General features: G+C 52.2%; 1 protein-coding gene and 1 gene segment (V, D, J or C); one reads left to right on the top strand and one right to left on the bottom strand.

Moving 5' to 3' along the window:
- The window catches only part of LOC308646104 (Ig mu chain C region membrane-bound form-like), a 298,492-nt gene that overhangs the window by 5,850 nt on the left and 265,578 nt on the right, over positions 1-27,064 (top strand).
- On the bottom strand, positions 23,237-25,207 carry LOC308647392 (disintegrin and metalloproteinase domain-containing protein 21-like; the record flags this gene model as incomplete). Its single annotated transcript, XM_081291435.1, has 1 exon — positions 23,237-25,207. One exon carries the CDS (start codon positions 25,205-25,207, stop codon positions 23,237-23,239), a length of 1,971 nt encoding a protein of 656 aa, XP_081147561.1.

Raw genomic sequence — 27,064 nt, 5'->3', positions numbered from 1 at the left:
ACCTGATGAGCTTTGGGTCTAAGGGAATCTTCTCTGAATGACATAGATTGCAACATTCAGATGTTTCATCAAACTCTGGAACCCCAAAGCTGAACATGAGCTTATGGTGACCACACATGTATTAGAATCATGATTCTGTAACTTAGGGTAAGATATAAGTGTGTATATCCTGCACTTCTGTGATCTGTTCACACACACACACACACACACACAGCCATTAGCCCTATGTCCTCTGGGAGGTGAGCCTGGTTACCAGTTTCCAAAGCCCTCTGTCATGTGTGGATACATCCTGCTCCCTGGAAAGTCCCACCACATATCGCTTTGGAATGAGGGCTCCCTGGACCTGGTGACATGCACCCCAGGCAGGGGGTGGACCTTCCTGGGGCACAGCCAGCAGCCTCCCGCAGAGAAAGGTGTCTGCCCCTCCCTCCACATCCTGGATACAGCCTCCCCACAGCAGATGCACAATGAGGCCCCAGGTTGAACCACAGACCTGCTCACTCACATTCAGGGTCTTCTCCAGCTGGAAGGGGTTTTCTAGGATGGGAACCTGCTCTGCGGAATGTGGAGACATCCTGGTCCTTCTTCCTTTTCCTGGAGTTTCCCAGATGTGAGGTCTCAGGGATTCAGGGAGGAAGACGTGGAGCAACTGCATCTGAGTTCATGACTCACTCTGGTTCTCTGTCCCTAGCATCCTCTCCCAGGTGCAGCCTCAGGAGTCAGGACCCAGGTGGTGAGCTCTCCAAGACATTGTCCCTAACCTGGATGTCTGTGGATTCTCCATCACCAGTGTTTACTGCTGGAGGTTCATCCATCAGCCTCCTGGGGTGGGGCTGCAGTGAATGGGGCTCACTGATGGTAATGGAGGCACAACTTATAACCCCTCCCTGAAGAGTGGAGTCTCCATGTGCAGAGACCATGTAAGGACCAGTTCTCCCTACAGTTGAGATCTGTGACCAACAAGGATGTGGCTGTGTATGACTGTGCAGGACAACAGTGAGGGTGTTGTAGGGACAAATGAGGCAAGGCACCGAAGATAGCAGGAAACAGTTTTATTTGGCTGCAGCCAGGCTCAGAGGGCACAGTTTTTGGTGTAATCAATCAATCCCCTGAATCCTGAGTTCAGGCAGTTTCAGTTTTATACCCAGCATGTAAGGGGAGGGGCTCAGAAGTTCACAGTTTGCAAAAGTTCACATAAAAGCAGCTTTTTCCCCCCTGTTCTGGGCAAGTTAACTCTTCAAGGACCACACCTGAGAAGGGGGGAGCTTCTTCTCCCCTTTTTATTCTCCACCAGCCAGCTGTTACCATGGAGCCCAGTTGATAACTTCTCTTATCTTAAAAATGTAGACATCTCTGTGAAGCTCAGCTCAAGGCCAGAGGCCTTGTTTGCACATTTCTTCAAAGTACTATAGTGGATATGTGTGTGAAAAACAAGTAAGAGGTATCCAGCACCTCGAGTGCTGATATCTTCTCGGCTAGTGGCCAAGTAAACAGGGAGACACAAAAATAGGAAGTTTATCTACATGGAACTCTTTTGCAGAGACTCTTTTGCTGACAGTCCTAAAATCAGTCTAGGTGAAGATTTCTGGAGAGGCCCGGTTAAGACTTTTCAGTGGAGAAAGGGGGTACCACTTCAAGGGTACTTCAGGGTGACCCTGCTTGGTAGTCAAGAACAAACAGGGACATTAGGACCAGCTGGTAGCTCAGGACCAGCAGGGGATCAGAATCAGTAGCAGAAAGTCAGGACCAACAAGGGAAGCTCAGACCAGGGCTGGGGCTCAGAACAAGCAGGTGCACTATGGAACCATGAGGGACAGGAAGGGACCAAGGAGCAGGTGCAGAGAGGAATCTGGGAGTGAGGGGCTTCCTGTAGGCCTGTGGGGTTTCCTCCCCTTCTCTACTTTATAGAACCTCAGAGACCCTGCAATGCACCTGCTGTAGAGGACCTGGGAATGTCCAAGCCCCTGGCATGGAGCAGACTCTTTGTTAAATTTTCCTGCTTTCATAGGTACCTGTTTTCTTCATCGCATTCTTATGAAGCTCTCTGAGAGGCAAACACCTTGTACACAACTGAAAGTAGACTGCAGTCTGCACAACTCAAGGGCCTTTGGAGAATGGAAGCATCAGAGTCATTACCCTCATCTAAAGGTCAGTCTGCTGTGTTGTCATCAAGAGGGACAGCTGCATGCAGGACTCTGTGTCTCTGATTAAGAATGAGGGCTTCCTCCTGTCCTCATGGTCTGAGGACTTCCAATCCTTCTGCTGCACCACCAGCAGTCCTAGGGAGGGAGGAGCAGAGGTCCAGGTGCCCGAGCATGGCCGGTTGGTCAGCTCAGGACACGTGGTCCACCCATCACCCCACACTCTCCCTCCTGGGAGGAGAGCCCTCCTGGTCCCTCCTGCTGGCTCTGCTGGGTCTGCAGGGTGAGTGTGCTGCCCACAGCCACCCTCTGGGTGAGGACAGACAAGTGCTCCTGTGTCAGCCATGGCCATGTGCCTCTTGTCTCAGCCCCTCCCTCTCCTGACCTTGCTCACCACCACAGCCACTGTCCAGCTCTGCCCCTGTGAGGCCAGCTTCTTACATGGACAGGAGACTGAGGCCAGGAAGAGGCTGTCCTTCAGGCCTGGCCTTTTCTCCTAGCACTGTAACCTAAATTGGGCTCCTCAGCTGTGCACCCCTGTGGCAAGTGCCTGAGGCCACCAACACAAGAAGAGGAGCTGTCCTTTGGCTCCTGACTTCCAATGCTCTAGTACATGAAGAGAGGAGTCCACTGCATTCACACCTTTCCTGGCTGTGCCAGGGCAATGCAGAGAGCCCACTGTGGGGACAGCCACTCACCTAGTTTGAAGGACTCCAAAGAGAGGGAAGCAGAGATGGGGTCTGACAGTCCCCTTGCAGGGCCAGTCCACAATGATTGACAGATATTCCATGAGTCCCCAAGTCCTAAGGGATCCCCACTCCCCCAAAGCTCAAGGGGCTGAAGAACATCCTTAGCACATGGAATTTTGAGAGGACAATTATGCACACTAATCATTCTATCCCTGGACACAAAGCTCTCATGTCCATCTCATAATGCAGACACATTCCATCCTCATCCTTGAGTCCCTAAAGATACAGATACTTCATCTTAGCTCAGATGACCAGTGCAAAGACTCCAAAAGATTCAGGGAAACCTTACTGTGTGCCTTAAAATCAAAGAGGGCTTTTATACTCCCAAGTTTTATGGAGGGCTCTCAGCAGCCCCACCACACAGCCCAGCTGGACATAGCCCCCTGGCCTCCTGCTTACTAAGCCTGTCCTGCAGCTTCCTGAGTAAGCGCTGCTCACTGCTGGCTCCTCTGCTCCTGGGGTCTCCTCCGCAGCCCTGGCTTCATCTCACAGCCCCATGCATCACCTGCCAGGGCTGCCAGCAGGGACTCTGACCCCTGACCCCCATCTGACCTCCCAGCCCTTCCTTTCAAGTATTCATGTAACCCTCCCTGACCCTGTAGCTCTCACCATCTGCCACCTGCAAAGCCAGCATGGTGTGGCTGAGGACAAGGTCACCCTCAGCAGGGAGCAGGTCCTGGCCTCCCTTGAACCAGGGCTGGGAACCTCTGAGCCCCTTGCTGGCTGAACAGGGGAAACCATGCCCTGGGCAGTCCTGGGTCAGGAGCCCAGAGCTCTCTCCCACAGGCCCTGCCCTGGGGGGTCTTTCAGATCCTCATCTCTGCCTCTGAGCTGGGGAAGCTGGGCCTTGTTTATCCCTGGGATCCTGAAACCACCCTCCATCCTCTGGGTGCAAAGCCCTGGGCTGCTCCCAGTGGAGCTGCTGGCCTCACCCTCCTGGCCACAGCTCCTGGGCAGCACCACAAGTGTGCTGCTCTCCTGGCCAAAGTGCAAAGCCCCAGCTCTGCCTGCACTGCCCCTCTCTGCCCCTCCCTGTCCTGCACATGGCCTGACATCAGTCAGGGGGTCACACGCCAGGGCCTCCCCTGTGCCCTTGAGATTGTCCAAGATACGTGCTGTTGGACACAGTGACCACGACTCATGCTGCTGTGTGTGATTTTACATTTGCACCATGGAGTTAACACTGTCTTGGATCATGATTTTGTACATGTGTAAAAGAAATTAATGGGTGATAAATGCCAACAGAAAAATCGACAAAAGTAATCATATTCTCTTAACCCTACTATCTACACCGTTCTAACCCATGACACTCCCATCTGCTCTCAGAGTTGCTCTACCTGGGCCTCCACCCAGAGCTGCTATATAGCAGGAGGACATGCAAATAGGGCTTCCCTCTGCTCATGAATACCAGCCCACCTGACCCTGCAGCTCTGCACAGGAGCCCAGCCCTGGACTCCCAGCTCAGCCCACTCAGGGATCAGGACTGAACACAGCTGCTCACCATGGAGACTGTGCTCAGCTGGGTTTTCCTGGTGGCTGTTTTCAAAGGTAATGAATGGAGAACCAGAGATCCTGAGTGTGTGCGTGGACAGGAGTGAGAGGAAGAGTGGATGTGTGCCAGTGTCCTGACCAGGCTGCCTCTGTGTTTGCAGGTGTCCAGTGTGAGGTGCAGCTGGTGGAGTCTGGGGGAGGCCTGGTGCAGCCTGGGGGTTCCCTGCGACTCTCCTGTGCAGCCTCTGGATTCACCTTCAGTAGCTATGATATGCATTGGGTCCGCCAGGCTCCAGGGAAGGGGCTGGAGTGGATTGCAGTTATATGGTATGATGCAAGTCAGAAATACTATGCTGACTCTGTGAAGGGCCGATTCACCATCTCCAGAGACAACTCCAAGAACATGCTGTTTCTACAAATGAGCAGTCTGAGAGCCGAGGACACGGCCACCTATTACTGTGCTAGAGACACAGTGAGGGGACCTCCATGTGAGCCCAGACACAAACCTCCTGCAGGGCACCCAGGACCAGAAGGGGGCGCGCAAAACACAGGGAGCTCAGGTCACCCAGGATCAGGTGCAGAGCAGGGGCAAGGGCTGGATTCCTGCACCTGGGGTCCTCTCATGTTCCAGCTTCCCCAGGGATCTCTGTGGACCTGTGCTCTGTACTAATCCGTGATGTCTCTGAAGATATGAATTTTTTTCATGGTGTATTTTCCTTTTTCATTCCTGCCTGGTACTTACACTAACATTGTGGTTCATTTTGACATAATCCACAATCATACAGTGTAATTTTCTCCACTTTGTCTGTAGTACTTCCCCTTGCCCTTCCCTCTCCCTCCATGTGTTCCTTCCTCTATTAGCTGATCTTTCTTCTATTAGTTTACACTTTTTCTTTACTTTAGTGAAAGGTATTTACATGGAATTTACTCTGGTGTGTTCATATCTGCAAATGGGGCCTTTGGTCAGTTTCCCTCCACCTTCCCCCTTTCCCTCCTCCTCCTTCACTCTCCATTCCCTTCCTCCACTGGTCTACTATCCACTCTATTTTGATGTCCCTCTGTCCCCTTATTTTACTGTACCTTCCACTTCTGAGAGAAAGCCTCAGCCCTTGACTCTCTGAGCCTGAATTATTTCACTTCCCCTGGTGTTCTGCAATTCTACCAATTTACCAGAAACACTCTCATTTAATTCCTCTTTATGGTGAGTAAAACCCCACTCTCTACATGCCCCACATTTTCTTTACCCATCTATCTGGTGACAGGCTTCTAGGCTGGGTCCATCCCTTGGATGCTGTGAGTTTCTGCTATAAACACTTGTGTGGCTGTGTCACTACAGAATGCTCAGTTTACGTCCTTAGGACTGTAACAAAACGTGCAATACCTGGTCATGCGGTGGTGTCTTAGTCAGCTTTTCTGCTGCTGTGACTGAAAGGTCTGACCAGAACCACTTAGAGGAGGAAAGGTTGATTTGAGGTCTCACAGTGTCAGAGTTCCATGGACAGCAGGCTCCATTCCTCAGATCTCAAGGTGAGGATGGACATCATGGTGGAAGACTGTGGAGGAGGGCAGCTGCTCACGTGATGATCAGGAAGCAGAGAGAGACCCTCACCAGATACAAGTATATACCCCAAAGCCAACCCCCATGCCCCACCTCCTCCAGCCTCACCTGCCCACCTTCAGTCACCTCCCAGTTAATCCCTTACAGGGGATTAATTCACTGATGGGTTAAGTTCTCTGACCCAATCATTTCCACTCTAACCCTTGTTGCAGTCATACATGGGCTTTTGGGGGGACACCTCACATCCAAACCATAACACTCCACCCTTGGCCCCTAGAAGATCATGACTACTTCACAATTCAAAATACATTTAGTCCATTTCCAAGACTCCCATAGTCTCAATAGTCAAGCACTGCCCCAAAGTTCAGGTCCAAATTCTCCTCTGAGACCCAAGGCAAATATTTTCAGCTCTAAAAATCAAAAGCAATTTACAAGAATCCACCATATAAACATAGAGAGTAATCATCTACATTCAGAAAAATAGGGGCACAGAAGGAAGGGCTGGGGCCAATGCAAGACTGAAATCCAGCTGGGCAGCAAGTCCTGGAGCTCCATGTCCAGGATCTGGGCACAAGGCATGGTGACGTTCTCTCCAAAGTGCTGCTGAAAGCCCAGTCCTTGTCCCAGATGCCAATGCAATAAGAGGACACGGATTTTAGAAAAAGGAAAAAGAAAGTTTATTGCTTTGCTAGCAAAGGAGAAACACAGTGGAATCCTGTCCCAAGCTGTGACTTTGCCTGAAAGGACATGTGCAAAGTCCACACAAACTTCAAGGACTAGGCCACACACCAGAAGGTCACACAAGAGATTTATGGAGAGTAACAGGAGGCATAGCAACAAGGCTGTCCCTCCAGGAGAGCAGCAGCCTGTGGCACTTAGAGAGCAGCTTACAGCCCTCAAGAGGGATCTCCTGAGCTGCTTAGGAGTTTAGCTGGGTGGGGGTGAACTTAGGGTACTTAGGAGTTTAGCTGGGTGGGGGTGAACTTAGGGTACTTAGGAGTTTAGCTGGGGTGGGGGGATCCTAGGGTACTTAGGAGTTTAAGCTGAGGTGGGGGTGATCTTAGGGTACTTAGGAGTTTAGCTGGGGTGAGGGTGATCTTAGGGTACTAAGGAGTTTAAGCTGAGGTGGGGGTGATCTTAGGGTACTTAGGAGTGTAAGTTGGTTTGGGGGGATCTTAGGATACTTAGGAGTTTATGCTGAAATGGTGGTGATCTCAGGGTACTTAGGAGTTTAAGCTGGGTGGGTTGATCTCAGGGTACTTAGGAGTTTAAGTTGGGGTGGGGGTGATCTTAGGGTACTTATGAGTTTAAGCTGGGTGGGTTGATCTCAGGGTACTTAGGAGTTTAAGTAGGGGTGGGGGTGATCTTAAGGTACTTAGGAGTTTAAGCTGGGGTGGGGGATCTTAGGGTACTTAGGAGTTTAAGCTGGGATGTTGTTGATCTTAGGGTACTTAGGAGTTTAAGCTGGGATGTTGTTGATCTTAGGGTACTTAGGAGTTTAAGCTGGGGTGGGGAATCTTAGGGTACTTAGGAGTTTAAGCTGGGGTGGGGTGATCTTAGGGTACTTAGGAGTTTAAGCTGGGGTGGGGGTGATCTTAGGGTACTTAGGAGTTTGGGGTGGGGTGATCTTAGGGTACTTAAGAGTTTAAGCTGGGGTTTGGGGATCTCTGGTTACTTAGGAGTTTAAACTGGGGTGGGGGTGATCTTAGGGTACTTAGGAGTTTAAGCTGGGGTGGGGGGTTCTTAGGGTACTTAGGAGTTTAAGCTGGGGTGGGGGGTTCTTATGTACTTAATGAAGCCAGATTTAAGGATAGGTAGTTAGTGTAGTTAGATAAATCCTGTCTAATATCAAGTAAAATCAAGATTGAAGGCCATACTGAGAATGGAAAAGGGGGATTGAAAAAGTCCCCAAGGCTGGGAGCCCATCCCAAGGAAATGTTAATGAAGCAGCTCTCAGCAAACATGGAGATGCTAATCCAAAAGCCCTTCCTGCCCAGGTTACTCCTAAACCCATCTGCCCCTCACCTTTTGGGCCCTCCCACCTGCATTTTATCACTGCAAGGTAACAGAATCAAGGACAGGCATGGAACAGGAATGCAGGAAAGCTGAAAGAGAACCTTAGCCATAAAAGGGGGAAGATCTTGCCCTTCCATGGTTCCACCTCTTGGGTCCCCTTCTTCATCCGGGAGAAGTCTTTTCTGCTGTCCTTTAATAAAGCTTCAACTTTCCACTCTAAACTTGCCTTGGCGTGCTTCTCTGGTGTTGTACTTCAGCCTTGGGGAAGCAAGGACTCCTCACCAGTCAACAGCGGTAACATTAGGAGTTTAATCTGAGGTGGGGGTGATCTTAGGGTACTTAGGAGTTTAAGCTGAGGTGGGGGGATCTTAGGGTACTTAGGAGTTTAAGCTGGGTGGGGTGATCTTAGGGTACTTAGGAGTTTAAGCTGGGTGGGGGTGATCTTAGGGTACTTAGGAGTTTAAGCTGGGTGGGGTGATCTTAGGGTACTTAGGAGTTTAAGCTGGGTGGGGTGATCTTAGGGTATTTAGGAGTTTAAGCTGGGTGGGGTGATCTTAGGGTATTTAGGAGTTTAAGCTGAGGTGGGGTGATCTTAGGGTACTTAGGAGTTTAATCTGAGGTGGGGTAATCCTTCAGCAGGCACATGTTCTTAGGGAAAGTTAAGCAGCACCTGCCTCAGAATCCAAACTCTGGAACTTTTGATAAAATAACTCCTGACCTGAAATGGTGACCGAGGCCAATATTGATCTGATGCCAATATTGCCCATCAGCAGGAGCAGGGGCTGTTAAAGAGGTGCCTCCAAGGCCACATTCCACCTCTTCTCTGCTGCAGTTGTGACTCACCTGTTCACTTAGGAGAGAGTCCTTTCTGTGGTCTTTGGTGCCATCCCCAAAGTCTGGAGTTCTTCTTCCTGTGGTGGGTGTGTGCTCAAGGACAGATAGCTCTGCCTAAGATGGGGAAGAGAGGTAATCCTGTTTCCCCTGAGATTAGGGAGGGGGAGACTGGGGAGAGCAGGGAGAGAGGAAGAGAAGGAAACGTGTCCATTTCAACATGAGTGCAGTGTCACAGCAGCAAGGGGTGTACTCACAGAGTACGGTGGCCACTGTCACCCTTGTGCTAATTTGCAGTTCTAACAACAATTAATGAGTGTAATCCCCCAAATACTCACCAGAATTTATTACCATTTGTGTTTTTGGAAATTGCCCTTCTGCCTACAGTGAGAGGAAATCTTGTTGCAAAGGCAATACATTCCAATCCCAAGGCCAAGTTCATACTGAATGGAAAAGCTAAAACATTTCCTCAGATATAGGAACAAGACATAGATGGCCCCTCTCACCACTCCTACTGAACATAGACCCAGGGATGTGCATTTTAACTCAGGTGCATTTACACAGGAACACAGAGCAGCATTATTGAGGCTGAAATGACGGCTCTGGGGTCCCCAGGGTGAGACCCTGAGGAATCTCAGAAGAGTCTTTTCCATCAACTAAGGGGAGGGTCTTCAGTGGGATTCCATGAAGGGCTGTCCTTGGGACTCTGTACATCAAACAGTGAGCTAGCCCAGGATTGTGTTTTGCTTGAATTCAGGACCCCTAAAAGACCACCAGAAACCCAGATCGATGTAAGCAGCAAAGAGGTGTTTATTGCGAGCTAGCTCAGTCCTCCTCGTGCCCACAGCAACTGGTGACACTGAGAGGCTCCACACCCCGGGTTTGCAGCAGTTTTACACACTCTTTGGGGAAGACAGGGACCCCACATACATCATAGCATCTCTTAGCAAATCACCACACACCGCGGGGAAATCAAATAACAACTCTAAAACGTGATTAGCACATTCACTGGCAGGAACAAGTTGGGTAGGGGTGATTGGTTACTATAGAGGGGGATTCCTTTGAACTGAGGGGAGTTCGTGCTGAACTACATGGTTTCCCAACATGTTATCAACCACCATAAACTACTGGGAGGGTCATCTGGCATCCCAGGTATTTCCCTGTCTCATGCTGATTGGTGGCTGCTGGGGAGTTGCTATGGGTCCCCACCTAGCCTGACTGAGTCACGGACACCTGGCCCAGCAGATCTCTCCTGTAATTTGTAGATAAACAACTCAGCAGGGTGGGTAAGTGCCTAGGAGTGCTCTGTGGGTTTTTCCCAAGGACAGGGGTCACGCCCCCTTCCTGGGACAGGCTTTGCTCTGAGGTAGAGGCTGGCTTTTCAGACATGAGAAACACCCAGGGCCTGGTCTTCCCAGGAGAGCAAGTGTGAGGACCTCTGTGCCTGCAGCTCTGAGTGGGTGACACAGAAGTCTCCCATCCTGCAGAAGCTGAGCTCTGGCCCAGGAAGCAGCTACCACTGTGCCCAGCCCACTCTCTGCTGTGGAAGCCCTCACCAGGGCAATCAGGACACAGTCTAGGGGACTCCAACCCCAGGGGCCATTAGTGTCAGTCAAGTCCTCTCCCTGTGCCCACAGTCTCCCTCCTAATCAATCCTCCTGAACCACTTTGACATTACTATTTCTAGAACTTCCCAGGAAGTGAACAGGACCTACCTGCTCCCACACTCAAGTGGAGGCCAGACTAGGACACATGGCCCCCTCCATGTCAATACATCAGGAATTTACCACTCCCCCAGCCACAGCCAGCAGGGACTCCCATCACTTGTCCATGCTAGGGAGGTCTGCCTCCTACCGCAGTGATCATGGCCACTTGAACATGGCCAGGCCCTGCAGTGGGTGGGTTGGATCATGGGTGGTAGCACCACATACTCTAGCCCCATCCTTGAATCAAAGGTCAGGGTCACCACAGACACACCCAAAGTGGTCTTTCATCAGCGTCACTGTCTAAAAGCTGAGGGCATGTTCAGTCTCACTGGGAGACACCTGGGGATGTGTGTGGTCAAGACACAATGTCCCAGCAGGGAGGTCACCTCCCACAGGGAGATCAGGTCCTGCAGGATCTCAGGTCCAGCAGGTGCTCAAGGCCTGTGGAGGGAGCTCAGGACCAGCAGGGGGAGCACAGGATCCATGGGGGCACTGAGACCATCAGGAGGCTCAGGACCTGCAGGGTGCCCCAGATCAGCAGAGGGAGCTACAGTCCAGCAGGGGAAGATCAACACCAGCAGAGAGGGCTCAGGAGCTGCAGGTGGCTTAGGGACAGTCGGGGCATCAAGACCAGCAGAAAGCTCTGGACCAGCAGGGGGAGCAGAGGACCAGCAAGTGGAGATGAGGACCACCAGATGCTCAGGAGAAGCAGGAGGCTCAGGAACATTAGGGGCATCAAGACCAGAAGAGAGCTCAGGGACAGCAGGGGTCTCAGCACCAGCAGGGGGAGCCCAGGACAAGGACATGAAGCCCAGGACAAGGGCAGGGAGCTCAGGACCTGCAGGGGAAACTGAGTGCAGGGCCAGAACCAGGGGCAGGTGCACAGGCAGTCCGGGCTGGTGCTCAGGGTTCACAGTCTCCTCTCTAGAGAGGAGTCCCCAGGGAGCAACCCTAGCCCTGTGACAGTGCTCCAGAATAGCACAGTTCCGAGGAAACAGGAGCTCATTCTCACAGGAACAGAGGCAGAGCTTCAAACATGGGGGCAGAAGTGCCTCTGCCCTAGTCTCTGCGTCAGGTCTGAGAAGTTCAGGGGAACCTGGTTGGTCTTCTCCCACCAGACAAGCAGCAGACTCCTGGATTCTCATCAGGACGGTCTCTGGGGGCTGGGAGGAAGCCAAGAGCATCCAAGCTCTGTAACCCTTGAATGCAACAGGTTTCAAGTCTTCCCTCCTCCACCTGCAGACCTGCCCACAACAGACTCAGAACTGAACAAATTGTCTTTTTAACCAACTCATATTCATTCTTCACGTCTCCCTTTCCCTGTCACCCAGAGAGTGCAGGCTCTTGTCTGGGGTCACAGGGCTCAGGCACTTAGCTGGAGGCAGGTGTGGTGAGCCTTGGCCACTGCAGGCCCCTGGGTAAGGCAGAGGGAATTTCTTAGCCACCACTGCCCAGACCCTCCTGGTGTCCCCTGGAAGGACAGTTTTCGAAAGTACAAGTGACCAGGGAAAATGTGGTCTGGTTGTGGAAGGGACCTTGCTCTGCTCAAACTTTCCTGAAGTCACTGCCACCACCTGGGCTTCAGGGTGACTTGCAGGACACCCCCGTGGGCTGTGAGCTCTGGGGGACAGTGTGCAGGTCTTGCTCAGCCGTGTCCTTGTGGCTGCAGCATGAGGCCAAACCCTGGAAGCCGCAGGCTGCTCCATGAATGTCCTTCCCTGCTGACCTCTGTGTCCTGGTCCCCCCTGCCACGGATTTCCCTCCTTCCACACGGAAGAAAGGGATCCCTGCCTCTCCCCTCAATCTGTCAGGAAGAAACAGTCTCACTTACTGGACAAGGATCTGTTTTCAGCCACATGGGCTTTGGGAGAGCATCTTACAGAACTCACTTGTTCCATCCGGGGAGACTCTGGTGCAGAAAGGAAGCAGACCATCCGTCTCAGTAAGAGTTTCCCTGTTTTCTCAATGTTCCTTTAATCTGACTTCTGTCAAACTACTGTCAATATAAATTTAGTTTCTATAAAGTCATGGGAAAACGAGGGAGTTTGCCAGAGGAAACCAGAAATGGTCTTGCTCTTATTGCTTTGTATTTAAGGGCCTTGAACATGACACGAGCCCTGTGCTCTCAGAGCCCGTGGGAAAGGCGTCTGTGTCTTGTTAGACTACCTAGCACAGCACCCTCCATGACCAGGCAAGCTGGCCCAGGGCACGTGGACTGGGGCTGGCCAAGCCCCCATGCAGGCTGTGATTGCTGAAGGGGGAATGAGAGGAGGGTGGAGAGGAGTGTGCCCTCAGGGGTCCCTGAGCCTTGATACCTGCCCCGAACTCTGAGGGCAATGACTCCTTGGAGCGAAGTGGAGGAAGTTTGGAGTTTTTGTAGTTCTGAAGGAGCACACACTCTCCCCTTGGGAATTTCCCACCACAACCTTAATTCTCTGCTTTTTTCTGGTTTGTGGAAACTGTCTCCATGGCAACACTACTCTAAATTGTCCAATTTCCTCCTCAGAAACCTGGGCTTTATGTGCCTATCGGACTTCCACCTGTCCCCATGTCCCTGCCGTCCTTACACAGAGCTCAGAGCAGCAGGACAAGGCTCTTGCAGTGCACAGACCTAACTGGGCACTTGCACCGAGTAGGATGTAAACAACGTCCTTGTCTGTAATCAGGAGGATGAGGAGGTGCCCTCATTTCCACCAATGTGGCCAGGAATCATTCATGTCCAGCGACAGAGGGAAAGGAAACAGAGGGTTTGTGCAGGAGTGCAAGGGAGACGGACGCACCAACCTGCAGAATGTGTGCGGTGGTGACCTGATGGGTCCACTGGACAGCGTTAGAAAGTGGACAGAGCGTTTCAGCGCAGTAGAGTGCTGAAGCAGGAGCTGTGCTTCCTCACCAGCAGGAAGCTGCAGCCACAAGTCACTCCCAGGAACCATGAAGGACGCTCCCTGGGGACAGGCGTGATGCGTGAAGGAATGCACATATTTTTACTACAGCATGAATACATTTTGTTGTTCTATCCAGAAGAAAGAATTATGCAAGATGGCCACCAAGTCGGGAAACCAGGAGAGTCTTTAACAAAGAATTTGTCGTGGGTGACAGAATATTACTATCTCTAGTTCTCAACTAAATGGCCACCCCACAGACTGCATCTTTGAAACAGGGCAAAAAAAAAAAAAAAAAAAAAAAGATGGATTCATCAAAAAAGATGAATGCTGGGTAGCTTTAACAGCTTCTCACCACTAGATGCATCTTCTAAACAAAAACTAAAGACTCTTTAGAAATAAAGATATATAATTAAGATTTAACAAACATATACAATATTTCATTCATGAATGACTGAATACACTTTCTTCTCAGCAGCACATGGATCCTTTTCTAAAATATACCACATCTCATGCCACAAAGCAACTCTTACCAAACAACAAAAACATAGCGATAATATCTTGTGTTCTTCAGATCATTATAGAAGAAAATTAAAAATCAATGATAAGATAAAAAATGGAAAGGTCTTTAACACAGAGACTAAATGATGTGCTATTAAATGATGAATGGAGAGCAGAAGACATGAGGGCTGAAACTGAAAAACACTTAGAGGTACTGTTGTAGGGACAAACGAGGCGAGGCACCAAAGAGAGCAGGAAACAGTTTTATTTGGCTGCAGCCAGGTTCAGAGGGCACAGCTTTTGCTGGAATCAATCAATCCCCTGAACCCCGAGTTCAGGGAGTTTCAGAGTTCTATACCCAGCTCCTAAGGGGAGGGGCTCAGAAGTTCACAGTCTGCAGAAGTTCACATAAAAGCAGCTTTTTCTTTCACTGTTCTGGGCAAGTTAACCCTTCAAGGACCACACCTGAGAAGGGGGGAGCTTCTTCTCCCCTTTCTTTCCTCCCTGTTACCATGGAGCCCACTTTGTAACGTATCTTAAAAATGTAGACATCTCTGTGAAGCCCAGCTCAAGGCCAGAGGCCTGGTTTGCACATTTCTACAAAGTACTATACTGGATACAATTGTGAAAAACTAGTAAGGGGTGTCCAGCACCTGGAGTGCTGGTATCTTCCCTGCCAGTGGCCAAGTAAACAGGTTGACACGAAAATAGGAAGTTTATCTGCATTGGACTCTTTCGCAGAGACTCTTTTGTTGACAGTCCCCAAATCAGCCATGGTGAAGAGGGCTTTTCTGTGGAGAAAGGGGGTGCCACTTCAGTACCTGAGAATACTGATGTAACATATCAAAATTTCTGGGTCACTAGGAAGCAGTTCTAAGAGGAAAGTATGTAGTGTTACCTGTGTTGAGAATCAGGAAAAACTAGGGAAAAAGAAACATACGTCAATATTGTAAAAGCTATGTAGAAAAACCCAGGCCAACATCATGGAGAAAAACTGAAAGCATTCCCTCTAAAACCTGGAAAAAGACTAGGAAGCCCCCTTTCACCACTTCTACTCCACATAGTCCTTGAAGTTCTTTCTAGTTATTGCAATTTAAAAAAAAAACACATTAAAGGGATGTGAATAGGAAATGAAGAGCTCAAACTATCTCTGTTAGCTGACAGCACAGTCCTATGTATAGAAGACCCTCACCCCAAAAAAACATTAGAAAACATCTGGAACACATACCTGAATTTAGAAGAGTAGCAGGACAAACTTAACATCCATAAATTGATTGCGTCCTATACACCAAAGTTGAATCAGCAAAAAGAAAAGTGAGGAAAACTATCCCATTCACAACAGCCTCAAAAACAACAACAACAACGAATTACTTGGGAACCGATCTAATAAAAGAGGTGAAAGACCTGTGACAATGAAATATAGAGAGCACTAAAGGAAGAAACTGAAGGAATCCTCAGAAGATGGAAAGTCTCCCTTGCTCCTAAGGCTTAAGACTTTTGAACTTAGCATGCAGAGGGAACGTCCGTCATTGGCCTGTCATGATTCAGTGTGTCTTGCAGTGCGTGGAATCGATCTAGAATTGTTCGCTGTGAATTGATAATGTCTACGCAGTGCCCAGCATTAAGGAGTAAGATTGTGTTGAGTAATCTGAGTGAATAAAGCATGGAAAGGGGCAGAAGCGCGTGGACATCCTTTACTTCTGCCCTCGACTGTGTATGTCGCAATTTTGCCCCCTGAGGACAGTCACCCAGCGTGTGGAGGGTCCAATCTGCAGGAGGGAGACTCATCTCTTCCTGGTCACGTTCACATGACACCCAGGTCCCCACTGGATGTCCTCCAAGTGAGGTTCCCCCATTTCCTGGGGCTCTAGAAAGATCAGGGTCTGGGTAGGACAGCGTGGCGGGTCCCGGAGGAACCTGTCTCCTCAGGAGCTGTGCGGGTCCAGCCAGGGAGACCCAGGCCCCTCTCACGGCCTCCTCCACTGTGGTGGAGCTCCTTCCATCTGCAGACTTGAGGCCCCTCATCCAGGGTCACACTTTCCATCTCTGTGACAAGTACCTGAGGACGACTTGCAGGAGGAGAGGTCCCTGTGGCTCCTGGTGAAGCCGGAATCAGACAGGCAGACGACTTAGGTGGGTAATCAGGTCAGGTCGGTCCAGGAGGCTGATGTTCCCAGAGTCCAGGAAGTTGGAGACTGTCCCCTGAGGGACTGAAATGTGCATTCCTTCAGAGCCTTCCTCCACCCTAATGGGGAACTGGCCCAGGAATTGCCCTCCCTCCAGGGAGCTCTAGGGTTGTTAATTAATGTGTCCTGGGCTGCTCCACCTGCCCTTCCCCCTTCAGTCCACCTGGTTCCCACCTGTTGGCCCTCCCACCCAGCACTCCTGGGCCTAGTCCACAGGAAGGAGAGAGATAAGGGAAAAGGCAGAGAACAAAGGAATCCTAGGACATATAATAAGGGCAGAACACCTCGATTCTTGGGAGACCAGGACACCAACTAGGGCCCCTTCTCCCCCGCGGGAGAAGTCTAGGTCACCCCTTTCTAAACAAGCCCTGCTTCACATGCTGGCCTCCCTGTGCTTCTCTAACGTTCAGACTTCAACCTGTGGGGAGCAGACTCCTCACCCATAACGGCCGTGTCGAGGGTTCCAGTGCGTGTTGGGCTGGCTCCATTGCTCTGGCCCATCTTACAGCAGAACGTCCAGGTGGAAGGCTGCTCCACTCACAGCAGCCGGGAGGCAGAGAGAGAAAGAGGGCAGAGGCAGGAAATTCCCCTCCAGCTCACCCCCTCACCTGCTTTGTCCACCTATGCCCAGTGCTGTGGTTTCCAACATCTCCCTGTGTCCACCCAGCTGCTGAAGGGCTGACCCAGTGATTCCGAGCCCTCGTGTTCCAGTCACCTCCTCAGAGCCCACTTGCAAACACTGCTGCAGATCAAGCCTCCAGCATGTGGGCCTGCAGAGGGACTCCACGTCCACACCTGATGGCAGGCACCTACTAAGCACAGAAGGACAGCTCTGCCACCCCGAGGAGCACAGCGCTGGCCTCCCCAGGACACCCCAGCTCGAGGGGCTGCTCCACCCCACACTCCTGCTCTGGGCCACTTTCCCAAAGGAGAGTCCCCATGCATATCCCTGGGGACGGGGGAGTGTCCAGCTTCCTGCTGTCCATGGGAAGGCCCCTTCTCTTTACCGTACCTGCTCTCCTAAGCTTCCCCTGGCCTCTTGGTGTGTCCAGTTAGAACATCTTTCCAGGAAGAAGACACAGATGAGGTCACTCTATTATATGATATCAGGACAGGGCTCCTCCATTATCCTCTTTGGCAGGTAGAGATAGGAAGGGACATTTTCCAGAACTCCACGTCTTATCTGAGGTGGACTGCCATCAGCCAAGGAAGGCATGTGACCCCAGAGACTGGATGTCCACCCCCACACCATGTGGCTGGAGGCCTTTCTGGATATTAAAATCGCAACCCACATTGAGACAGCCAGACGGTCGTACGCACAGAGAACGGACACTGCATTTAAACTGAGATTGTGGTTGAAAGAGCAGATCTCGTCTTCCGCAGGGTCCCAAGGCGAGTGTGGCAGAGTGGCTGCTTCTTGTGCTGATGCTGTCGGCCACAGGCCACGAAGCCCTGCTTCCGTCCTGACTGCTGCGCATGCAGCAGTGGTCCCAGAGGGTCACGGGCCACTCGGGTCGTGTGGGTACACTCTGCGGTGCTGGAGCCTTGACAAGCCACCTGCCGAGGCGGTCTTGCAGACCCCCCTGCGGCTGAGCAGTGCTGCCGTGTTCCAGCCCACAGAACTCGGTCCCTTCAGGACGCGTGCATTCTTTGTGACAATAACATCTCCATAGAGGGGTTTCAAAAAGATGGAGTAAAAGCCTACAAAGCTTTCCAGTGTTTAGCGAGTGAGGAGCAAGGCATCTGAAGTCTGCTTTGTGAGCTGTGTTAAGCCTGGAGTTGTACTGCTGCCAGGCAGACCCCAGCCTCACACTCTCCAAATACCAGGCGGACTTTCACTGGGGACCCACACCGAGGTACTGGTGGCCTCTTACCGCTGGGTGGACGGACTGGAGGCACCCGGCCTTCAGGAGCCCCAGGGCACAGAGGGGCCCATGGGCTGCTGCCCAGTAGGGCAGGGAGGTATGTTGGGCCTCCTCACTGTGAGTGCACTGAGCAGACTGTGCCCCTGGTGACCTCAGTGCCGCACAGGGGGTCTGCACCCCGATCTGTAAGAGCAAGTCTAGGCTTTGAGGACGTGCAACTGTTCTCCAAACTGCACCTCACATCTCTGAAGACAGGAAACCTCATCCATGTCAGACGGCTTCTCATTTGTGCCTTCAGTCTGACCCCTGACCTGCTTGTGATCTTGAGGTCATGGGGACCCAAGGGTCCAGATGAGGGTGCTTGTGTCTCCAATCTCCTCAGATGGGCCTTGCAGACCCCAGGGCTGACAGTCCTCAAAGACCATGCCCTTGCTGGGCACAGGGGCACCATCCCAGCTGCTGGGAGGCTGAGGCAGGAGGAGCCCAAGTTCAAGGTCAGCCTGGGCAACTCAGCGAGAGCCTGTGCCAATATAAAGTAAAAAGGGCTGGGTGTAGAGCCTGGCGGTGGACGACTCACCTACCACACACAGGACCTAAAAAGAAATGAGCAAAGAGCACCCCATGCCCTCGCCTCTGGCCCTGTGCAGCTCCACATCCTCTAGGGTCCTTCTACCCCCAAAGATTTTCAAGACCCCTCAGGTGCCATAGCTCCAAGGCCCCTGAAAGGCCTCTGCCACCTAAAACCAGTCCCAAAGGACTGTGTCCACTCCAGGGTGGGAAGTGGACTGACCTGGAGAGGGGCATGCCTCTGGCGCTGTGAGTGGACCCTGTCCTGGCCTGTACCCTTCACACTCTCTCCCACACACCTGTAGGCAAGGACTGTCATCGCCCAGAGGAGGAGGGGCACAAGGTTCCCAACACTTAGGCCCAGCTGGGCTGCAGGAAGCGCAAGGTTGGGGAATCCCAGTGCAGGGGTGCGAGGGGTCCTGCCTCCTGCCCAGAGTGGGGTCTGCAACATCACCCACCTTCCCTGGACTCCAGCCAGGTCGGAAGCTCTCAGGCAGGATCAGATTTGCCTTGAACCATCCCTGCCTTCAGCAACAAACTGAAAACATCCACCACCAAGATGGCGGCAAGGTGGACGCTGTCTGAAACGGCCCCTCCCCGGGATCCCACACAGTCCAGAGCGGCGGACTCATCCATTTCTGTCTTCAGCGTCACTCAGTGAACACCTTATCCAGGCTCACTCTCCCTGCCCTCTCAGCAACCAGTCCTGGGCCCAGTACTGAGAGCGCCCTGCCTTGGCTCTTGGGACCTGCTCTCCTGGCAGCAGTGGGGCCCCTGTCCCCCAGAAGGACAGATTTGGCCTCTGCCCCTTGCCAATTGGACTCTCAGAGTCCTTACAGCTGCTCCTAGAAGAACCAGAGACCCTGCAGAAGGACCAGGAGTGAGAAGACTGCCCGGTGTTATGGAGAGATTGTAATAAATCACCGAGTCGATCTTAAAGCAGGAGACAGAACCTCTGTTGGCCAGCTGGGGGTCTGCATGCACCAGCTGGCAGGCCAAGGGAGGGCTGCCAGTCTACGCCCTTCACCCTCCTCCCGGGGTTAGAGGACACCTTTATAGTCCAAAATCACATGAATCATAAGTAGCTGCTGCTATGATTCAAAACCATAAGCAAACATCATGAGATCTAAAATCATAAGCAGAAGGGGGAGTGGGCCAAAACGTCCCTAGTTTAGCACAAGTTAAAGAATGGTTACCAACGTCTAGACAATTAAACTCCGACAGGGTCTATTGCTCAAGAACAATGGGAACCAAAGAGAGAACAATTTCACATTGTATAAGAATTGCCATTTTATGTCACCAAACATGCTGTGCTAAGCCACTGTAGATGGGTACACAGGGTGGTGTTCCCATGGGAGAAGAACCTCTTACATGACGTGGAGCCTCAGGGTAAAATGGAGTTTGGTCACTGTCCATATAGCCTGGCCCGTAACAGCAGGAGGAGGGCTCTGCTGGATTTATTAATCCAAATCACCTGGGCAGAAACAGACTCTGTGTGTGTGTTGCTGAATGAGGTCATCTGACAAAATCCCTGGGTAAGTTCCTGGTGTCATGTTGGAATTGGATGGAAGACTGGAGCCTACTTCCACCCTCCCCACGTCATCTCTGAAGATCTGGCTGGTCAAAGAAGGTGGCCCTGACAGATGGAGAGAGATTCTTCTGTAGGATTCGCTGGGCCTGAGCTCTCTTTGTGGGCTTGCTGGAGCTGCAGGTACCTGGAACACTGAATGTGTGATGACATTTACTATTAAAAAAGGGTCCAAGTCTGCAAAGTTGGGCCGTCTGCACTGCATAGCCTGTTCTGTGCCCCTTATCAGTTTTATGCAAAGTTGTTTCTTTCTTTTTCCATTTCTGAGAAAAGCAAAGCCTGGTGTGAAGTGGAGAGAATACTGGAATGAAGCAACAATGTCAGGGAGGTCAGGGAGAAGGAAAGCCATGGAGTTCCAGACTGGCTTTGCTGATGAAGCTGTCTGGGCAGGCAAATTGTCTGCACCTCTCAGAATGTGTGATGCAGAGCTCAGGAGGCAGCGTGGGGATGCAGGGGTGGAGGCCGTGGCCCTTTTGACTCAGCACACCCTCCTGCCCCACAGGGCAGAGGCCAGGCAGCAGTCCAGCAAGCAACAGACACTGGACAAGCGTCTCCAGGTTTGCAAGAACGCACCCAAGTCCTGGCTGTCCTGATGCATCTTAATGTCTGCTACTTTCCCCAAAAAAGTGCAAAAGGGGATTTGGGGGATAGCAAATTGTGCCCAGAGCAGAAGAAGGCCAGGTGGGGAGTTAACACTGCCCACTGCACAACCTCCTCAGAGGACCCCTCCCAGCCCCCGTGTGTCACCCTTCCATGGCTGTTTCCAATGCTGGGCTTGCTGCTCAGGTGCAGCCGATGACTGCTGTGCCTCCATCAGGCTGGAGGAACTCTGCTCTTGCTGCAGCGTTTGAGGAAAAGTATCCATCCACACGGTTGCCCAAGGGAGACCCTGCACACCGACTTACACATGTGTGTTTGGGGAAAGGAAGGTCCTAACATGAGTTCCTCACCTTGGGGTCCAATTAGATGAAGTGGACTCATGGCCTCCCAAGGGATGAGACCACAGACACAGGTCCCTAGAAGACTGTGCCCCGAGGTTAAAGAGATGAGACCAGGAGAGAGATCACAGGCCCCGGAGCCAGCCTGGATCGAGCTCAGGCCCTGCAGGCAGCAAGGGTCTGGGACTCCATCCTGACCTCGGGGGCTGGTGTGCAAGAATTCCCCCCTGCAGGAGCAGCACCTCACAAGGAGCTCCACATTGAGGGCCTCCTGTTCTTCAGTGATGAAGCCCCATCATGCCAGGGTCAGGATGCCATGATCGCCCCCACGGAGAGAGCTGAGGGGAACAGGCCAGGGCAGCAGAGCCACTGCCAACAGGTCTCAGTCTGTCAAACTCTAGGAGAGAAATGAAGTCACCCGGGACGCCGACCTCGCTGAAATAGTACCTGCTGGGACTTCAGGAGTGGAGCTGGGAACAGCTGCAGCCACAGGAGGTCAGGCCAAGTGCAGCAGGTGGTGGTCCACTGCTGGGCGGCCTCAGCTGCCCTCCCCAGGGCTGCAGAATCTCCTGAGGGGCACGAACACAGCACAGAGCCACAGGCGCTGGGGCGCGACCCCATGACAGGGCAGGCCTCCGATGGGCAATGCCCTGGGATGATGGAAGTGTGTCTTTGACACTCCACCTGGGACCTGGAGCGGCTCTTCATCTCAGCCTGGTGGCCCTGACTCCAGTCTGTGGCTGCTAGACCCACTTTGGATAAAGCAGGCACTGCCGTGACATTCACCCAGGATTCAGTTGTTAAGCCCAAACCACCTGCCATCCCTTCAACCAAACCCCATAGCTGCCTTCCCTGTTCCTCCCTGTCTCCTCACGGCCCTGTGTGTGCCAGGTGAGGGAGGAGGGACACAGTGGCGGAGGCCATGACCACAGGTGGGACCTGCTATGTGCCCGGGGCAGGCTCCAGGGTGCAGCTGGGCAGTGACCTGGAGAGAGGGGACTCAGCCCCCACAGGGAGCACGTCCTGGCTCTGCTCAGGACTGCTTTGAGGATAACGGAGGGGAGACGAGGAAGCATGGAGCGGCTGGAGCTCCCAGGCCCAAACACCACAGCCCGTGGACAGGCAGCCATGGGCATTTGACAGCTGAGCTCCGCTCAACCTTCCCCTTTATCTTCACTAATGAAGCCATCATAGGTACAGGGAGAGGCACAGAGCTGGGCAGGGAGGGGTGCACTTGGGAGAAAGCTCAGGGCAGCGCATCCAGATGTGTTGGAGAAAGGAGGAAGTCCTTCACCAACACCCGAGGGAGCAGGGTGGTTGAAAGGTGCCCTTCACCGGGGCCTGGAACTCGTCTTCCCTGGGAGGTGCAGAGGCCTCATTTCTGAGGTCTGTGGGTGGGGCGGGGATCGGCACCTACATTGCAGGGGAGATTCTGCGCTGTGCGTTTTCACTTTCTCTCTTTATTTAAAGGGTGCTGACACAGAGAGCTTCGGATGCCCTCCACACCAGCCTGCTCTCCCAGGAGCCAGGCCCTGCTGCTCCCAGGCTCTTGGTTACCTCCACCCTGAGTTCAAGGGGATGTGGACACAGCATGGAGAGGAGGAGTGAGGTTTGGTCAGTGCCCCACGAGGGCCAGAGGCTTGCTGCTCCCCTCCACTGGCCTTTCTGGTTGATTTCTGGGGAAGGCAGTGTCCACCCAGAGCTCCATCTTCCACCAAGCGCAATCTGCACTCAGCTTGGGCCTGGTGGGCATTGGAGGCTACTTCCCTGGCTGCCTCAGCTCCCCGCCCCCCCCCCCCCACTGCCGCTGTGGAACAGGCCGCTTCGGCTGGAGGCAGGCCTCAATTCCCTGAGCTCCCTTTGGGTCTAGAGGAGAGGTCACCTAGAGAGTCGGGGCTCAGCACCCTGAGAAAGAGAGGAAGTGTTGAAATACCGTGGACATGACAACTCCCACTGGGCCCAGGGCCGCAGCCTCGGGTCTCCTGCAGCCAGAGGCTCAGGCTCAGCTTGGAGACCTAACCAGCACCCAAAGATGTGGAAGACACTCACGTGTGGTGTGGAAATGTTTATTTCAGAGTGCTGATCGGTGATCTCTCAAGGTCAACTTGTGCCAGGAGGAGGAGGACTGTGTGTCTCTCTCTCTGCCTCTTCTTCATGGATGTCACTTTGGGTGCTCTGTATTCCACAGGGGTCAGGAGGCTGGCTGGCTGGATGTTATTAAGCTTCTTCTCCTGCTGCTTCTTCTCCTGCTGCTGCTTCTTCCTCTTTGACAGTCTTGATAGTCTTTGCATTCAATGCATATGCAATGAGCAGTGCCGCGATGAAGACATAGAAACGGCCATACAGCAGTCTCAAGTAGATGATCAGTTCTGGGTTCCGGTCTACCGTCCGCACTCTCTTTGGAAGCTGCCCACTCTCCACACTCCCACCATGACCTAATTTGTCACAATTAGGAGGCTCCCAGCCTACGTGACAGTGGCAGTGCTTGTGATTGTTGCAGACCCCTTTATAATTGCACTTCTCAGGGAGACAGTCATAATCCAGTGCACTTATCGGTGTGTTACATGAGCTGCCAATGCACATCTTCCCGCTGCCACACGGGGTTCCTGTCCTCACTTTTCCAGCATCAGTGGTCCCTGATGAACGGTGTTCGTCCAGTCCAAAGCAGTAGGCCCCGTCGATGTAAGACTGGTGGAACGAAACGTGCTCCTGTAATATGGGCAGGCGGGTGACGTTATTACACTGCAGCCTTCCGCACATCTTGTCAGCTCCGGTACAGGGAGTGTACACCATCTCATTCTCTGATCTCCCACAGTGTCCAAATCGGTGCGATGCCAAGTTTATAGAGTAACAAGCATCCTCAGCGTTCATAGCAGATTCACCAAAGATCTCCTTGCAGTGCATGGTGCGGTCGGTACAGTTGCCGTTGTAACAGTAGCCGTCTTGACTGCATGGAGTTCCATCTTGCAGGTAAGTATCTTCAGGGCAGTTGCTGTCACTTCCAGAGCAGTGCTCTGGGAGATCACACACGTTTTGGACAGTTCTGCAAAGTGTCATCATGGGGCTGTGGGTGCAGTTGGCACAGCAGGCTCCTCGATCACAAGAGCTTCCCTCTGTAAATGTACACTCGGTGTTGCAACAGCCACTGGTGTAACACTCCTTCAGGGGCCCACAGTCACACTGTTCCTGGCCTTCCACTACGTAATTCCCACAGCGGTTCATTGTTATGCTGCTATTATGAAGAACCCGCTCAGAGCTGAAATAGCACGTATTAAGTGAAGGATTACTAACTATATGCTGTATATGTGTGAAGGAACAATTACTGAATGCATCTGTTACCCCAGGCCACCTGAACATAATACATGTGTCCCTTCTCTGGCAAACACAGTTGCTTCCATCATACAGCATACCAATCATTCTCCCCTGCTGGTTGGCAGCAATGATAGCTAACAATATCGCAGGCCTGTATAGTGCAGCGACAAAGGTGATGGATCCTTTGTTGCACATACTATATGGAGCTGGCTCAAATGCAGATTCATGTGGTTTTTCTTTAAGTACTAGTGTGCAGGAGGCAGGTCGAAATGGCCAGTAGAATATATCCTCGTAATGTCTGTGTATATCCATCCCTGACGGATACCATTCACCACTAGGAAATGAAACAGGATCACTCTCCGAATATACCACCACCATAGAAATGTAGAACCTGAACTCAATGCCCCTCATAAGGGTGTCGACTATGTTAAACATGTGTATTAGGAACTCAGAACACTGGCTGACATTGTTGTATCTGCTATACATGGAGCGGGAACACTGCACGATCCCCTTCAGGGCAGCCTCATGGCCACTATACATCATGCTTGAAATCCGAGGCTCTGCACTGTAGTTCACTCCAGGGCTCAGGGGGCTTGGGACGTCCTTGTGGTCCAGACCGTACATTGGTCCCATGGCATTTTTATCAGCCACCAACTGTGAAACGATGTGCTCAAACCTGTTTGAATCCCTGAGAGGTGAGATTTCATACGTGAGGTCATCCAACATCATGACACCTTCCATGCCTCCAGAGCACGTCTCAACGGTGACCGTGGACAGAGGAATGTCCTCCAGGTAGCCGAGGAAGTAGCAGTCTTCAGGGAAGTAGGGGTAATCCATCTGCAGGGTTCCTTGGTCATCCTGAGTGGCCAACACCATGTGTCTGGGCCACAGAAGGCGTTTTCTCCAAAGATGGATGACATGTCTCTGGCCCCCGAAACGCAGGCTGTAGGAAATGTGTCCTGGAAAATGAATACTCCTGCCACTTTGCACCTCCTTCTTAGGAACCACCACCTCGGAGGAGCTGTAGCGCCATGAGGGATGGCCTGGAAAACACAGGCCTGGAGCCCAGAGTGCCCAGATCCCCAGCAGCAAGAAGGCAGCCCTGAGAGGGACTGGTCCCTCGACTGGCCACATGCCCCAGCCCCTGGATATCTAGGGAAAGTGTCCTCAGTGAAGCCAGGTCTGGACCCTTTGCTGGGTGCTTCCCTCCTGAGGAGACAGGAGGGAGGACAATGGGCCCCCCGGAGGTTACCTGGACAACCCGAGGGGCTAGGTGAGAGTCACAGGGTGTGGTAGGGCCTGCACATGACGTCAGCTGGGAGGGCAGAGGCCTGTGCAGGATGCTCACTGGCAGGAAGAGGCAGATTCAGCAGAGCTGCCCGGTTTTCTCTGGATCTATATACCCGCCTCAGGTCCATGACTGCTGCAAGCACTGCCACTGTACTCTGTTCAGCTACGATGGGTCAAGGTTTTCTTGAGTCTGGGCCACATTTCAGTTATTTGGCAGCTGGAGTGAGACATCGTATCATCCTAAAAGGTCTCAAAATGTTTTTTCTATTCTTTTACACACAAATGTCTTGTTTTAGTTTGTGGTTAAGGTCATTTTGGACAAGTTGATACTTTGGTTTTGGTGGGAACTTTGCTTGCTGTCTCCAAATCAACAGCTGATAGTTAGTTTTTCCCCAATACTGTGTAAAAACTCCTCTCAGAACTCTGTCTGAAGAGCCCTGAATTATGGTTTTTTTTTTTTTTCTCCTGCTTTTGGTAACCAAATCAAGTCCCAACTCGACCTGAGCTCCAGCTGTGGTTCCTGCGGATCCTGGTGTGCTCCTTTCCAGGCCCTGGGGTCCTGTCCTTGGGTGCACCTGCAGATCAGTTCAGAGCAGAGGACACTAGGCGGTTCTGTTGGTGAGTGTCGCAGGACAAACACTTCATCCCTGGTCACTTGGCGGGTCACAACTCCAAACAAAGATGTCCTTGTCTTCCAGACTGAACATTCTGTTTGCAAACACACTCTGCCCTTGCAGCCAGCCTGTTCCGACCCAGTGCCAGGCCCGCTGGGTCGGCTCCCTTGGGGTCTTTATGCTTCTGCCTTATGAGCAAACAGCTTGTGCTGGGACTCGCACCTCCTGGCTGCTTCCAAGGACCGTATTGTGGGTTTCTTCCAAGGAGCCCACTCTGGAGGGCAGACTGAAGTGCACTAGACACCTTCTTCTCCTCTGAGAACGCAGGACTCCCTCAGACACACACACACTGTGGACATGGCCCAGATGCCTCTCCACCTCCCCTCTGCTCTGTGTCAGAAGGCGGAAAGCCTGCTGCCTCCTGGCAGCCCGCGGGGCAGGAGGGGGCCTGAGGAGGCCTGGCTGGGCCTGGACAGAAGAGCCGCATCCTGGAGAGCCAGGCACCATAGTGGGAACCAGGTGCCAGTCAACTTGGGGGCAGCTTTCTGGTGCCTTGGTTGTGACCCAGATGCCCTCCGGCCACCTTCTCAGCACTCCCCCACAGCAACAGATTCTCTTTTTTTTTTTTTTTAAGAGAGAGTGAGAGAGGAGAGAGAGAGAGAGAGAGAGAGAGAGAGAGAATTTTTAATATTTATTTTATTTTTTTAATTCTCGGCGGACACAACATCTTTGTTGGTATGTGGTGCTGAGGATTGAACCCGGGCCGCAGGCATGCCAGAAGAGCGCGCTATGGCTTGAGCCACATCCCCAGCCCCAGCAACAGATTCTC

This window comes from Spermophilus citellus (assembly GCF_964194105.1).
Source record: "Spermophilus citellus genome assembly, chromosome: 4".
NCBI lineage: Eukaryota > Metazoa > Chordata > Mammalia > Rodentia > Sciuridae > Spermophilus > Spermophilus citellus.
The sequence above is the reverse complement of the archived record's forward strand: the minus strand, read 5'-3'. Positions and strand labels throughout refer to the sequence as shown.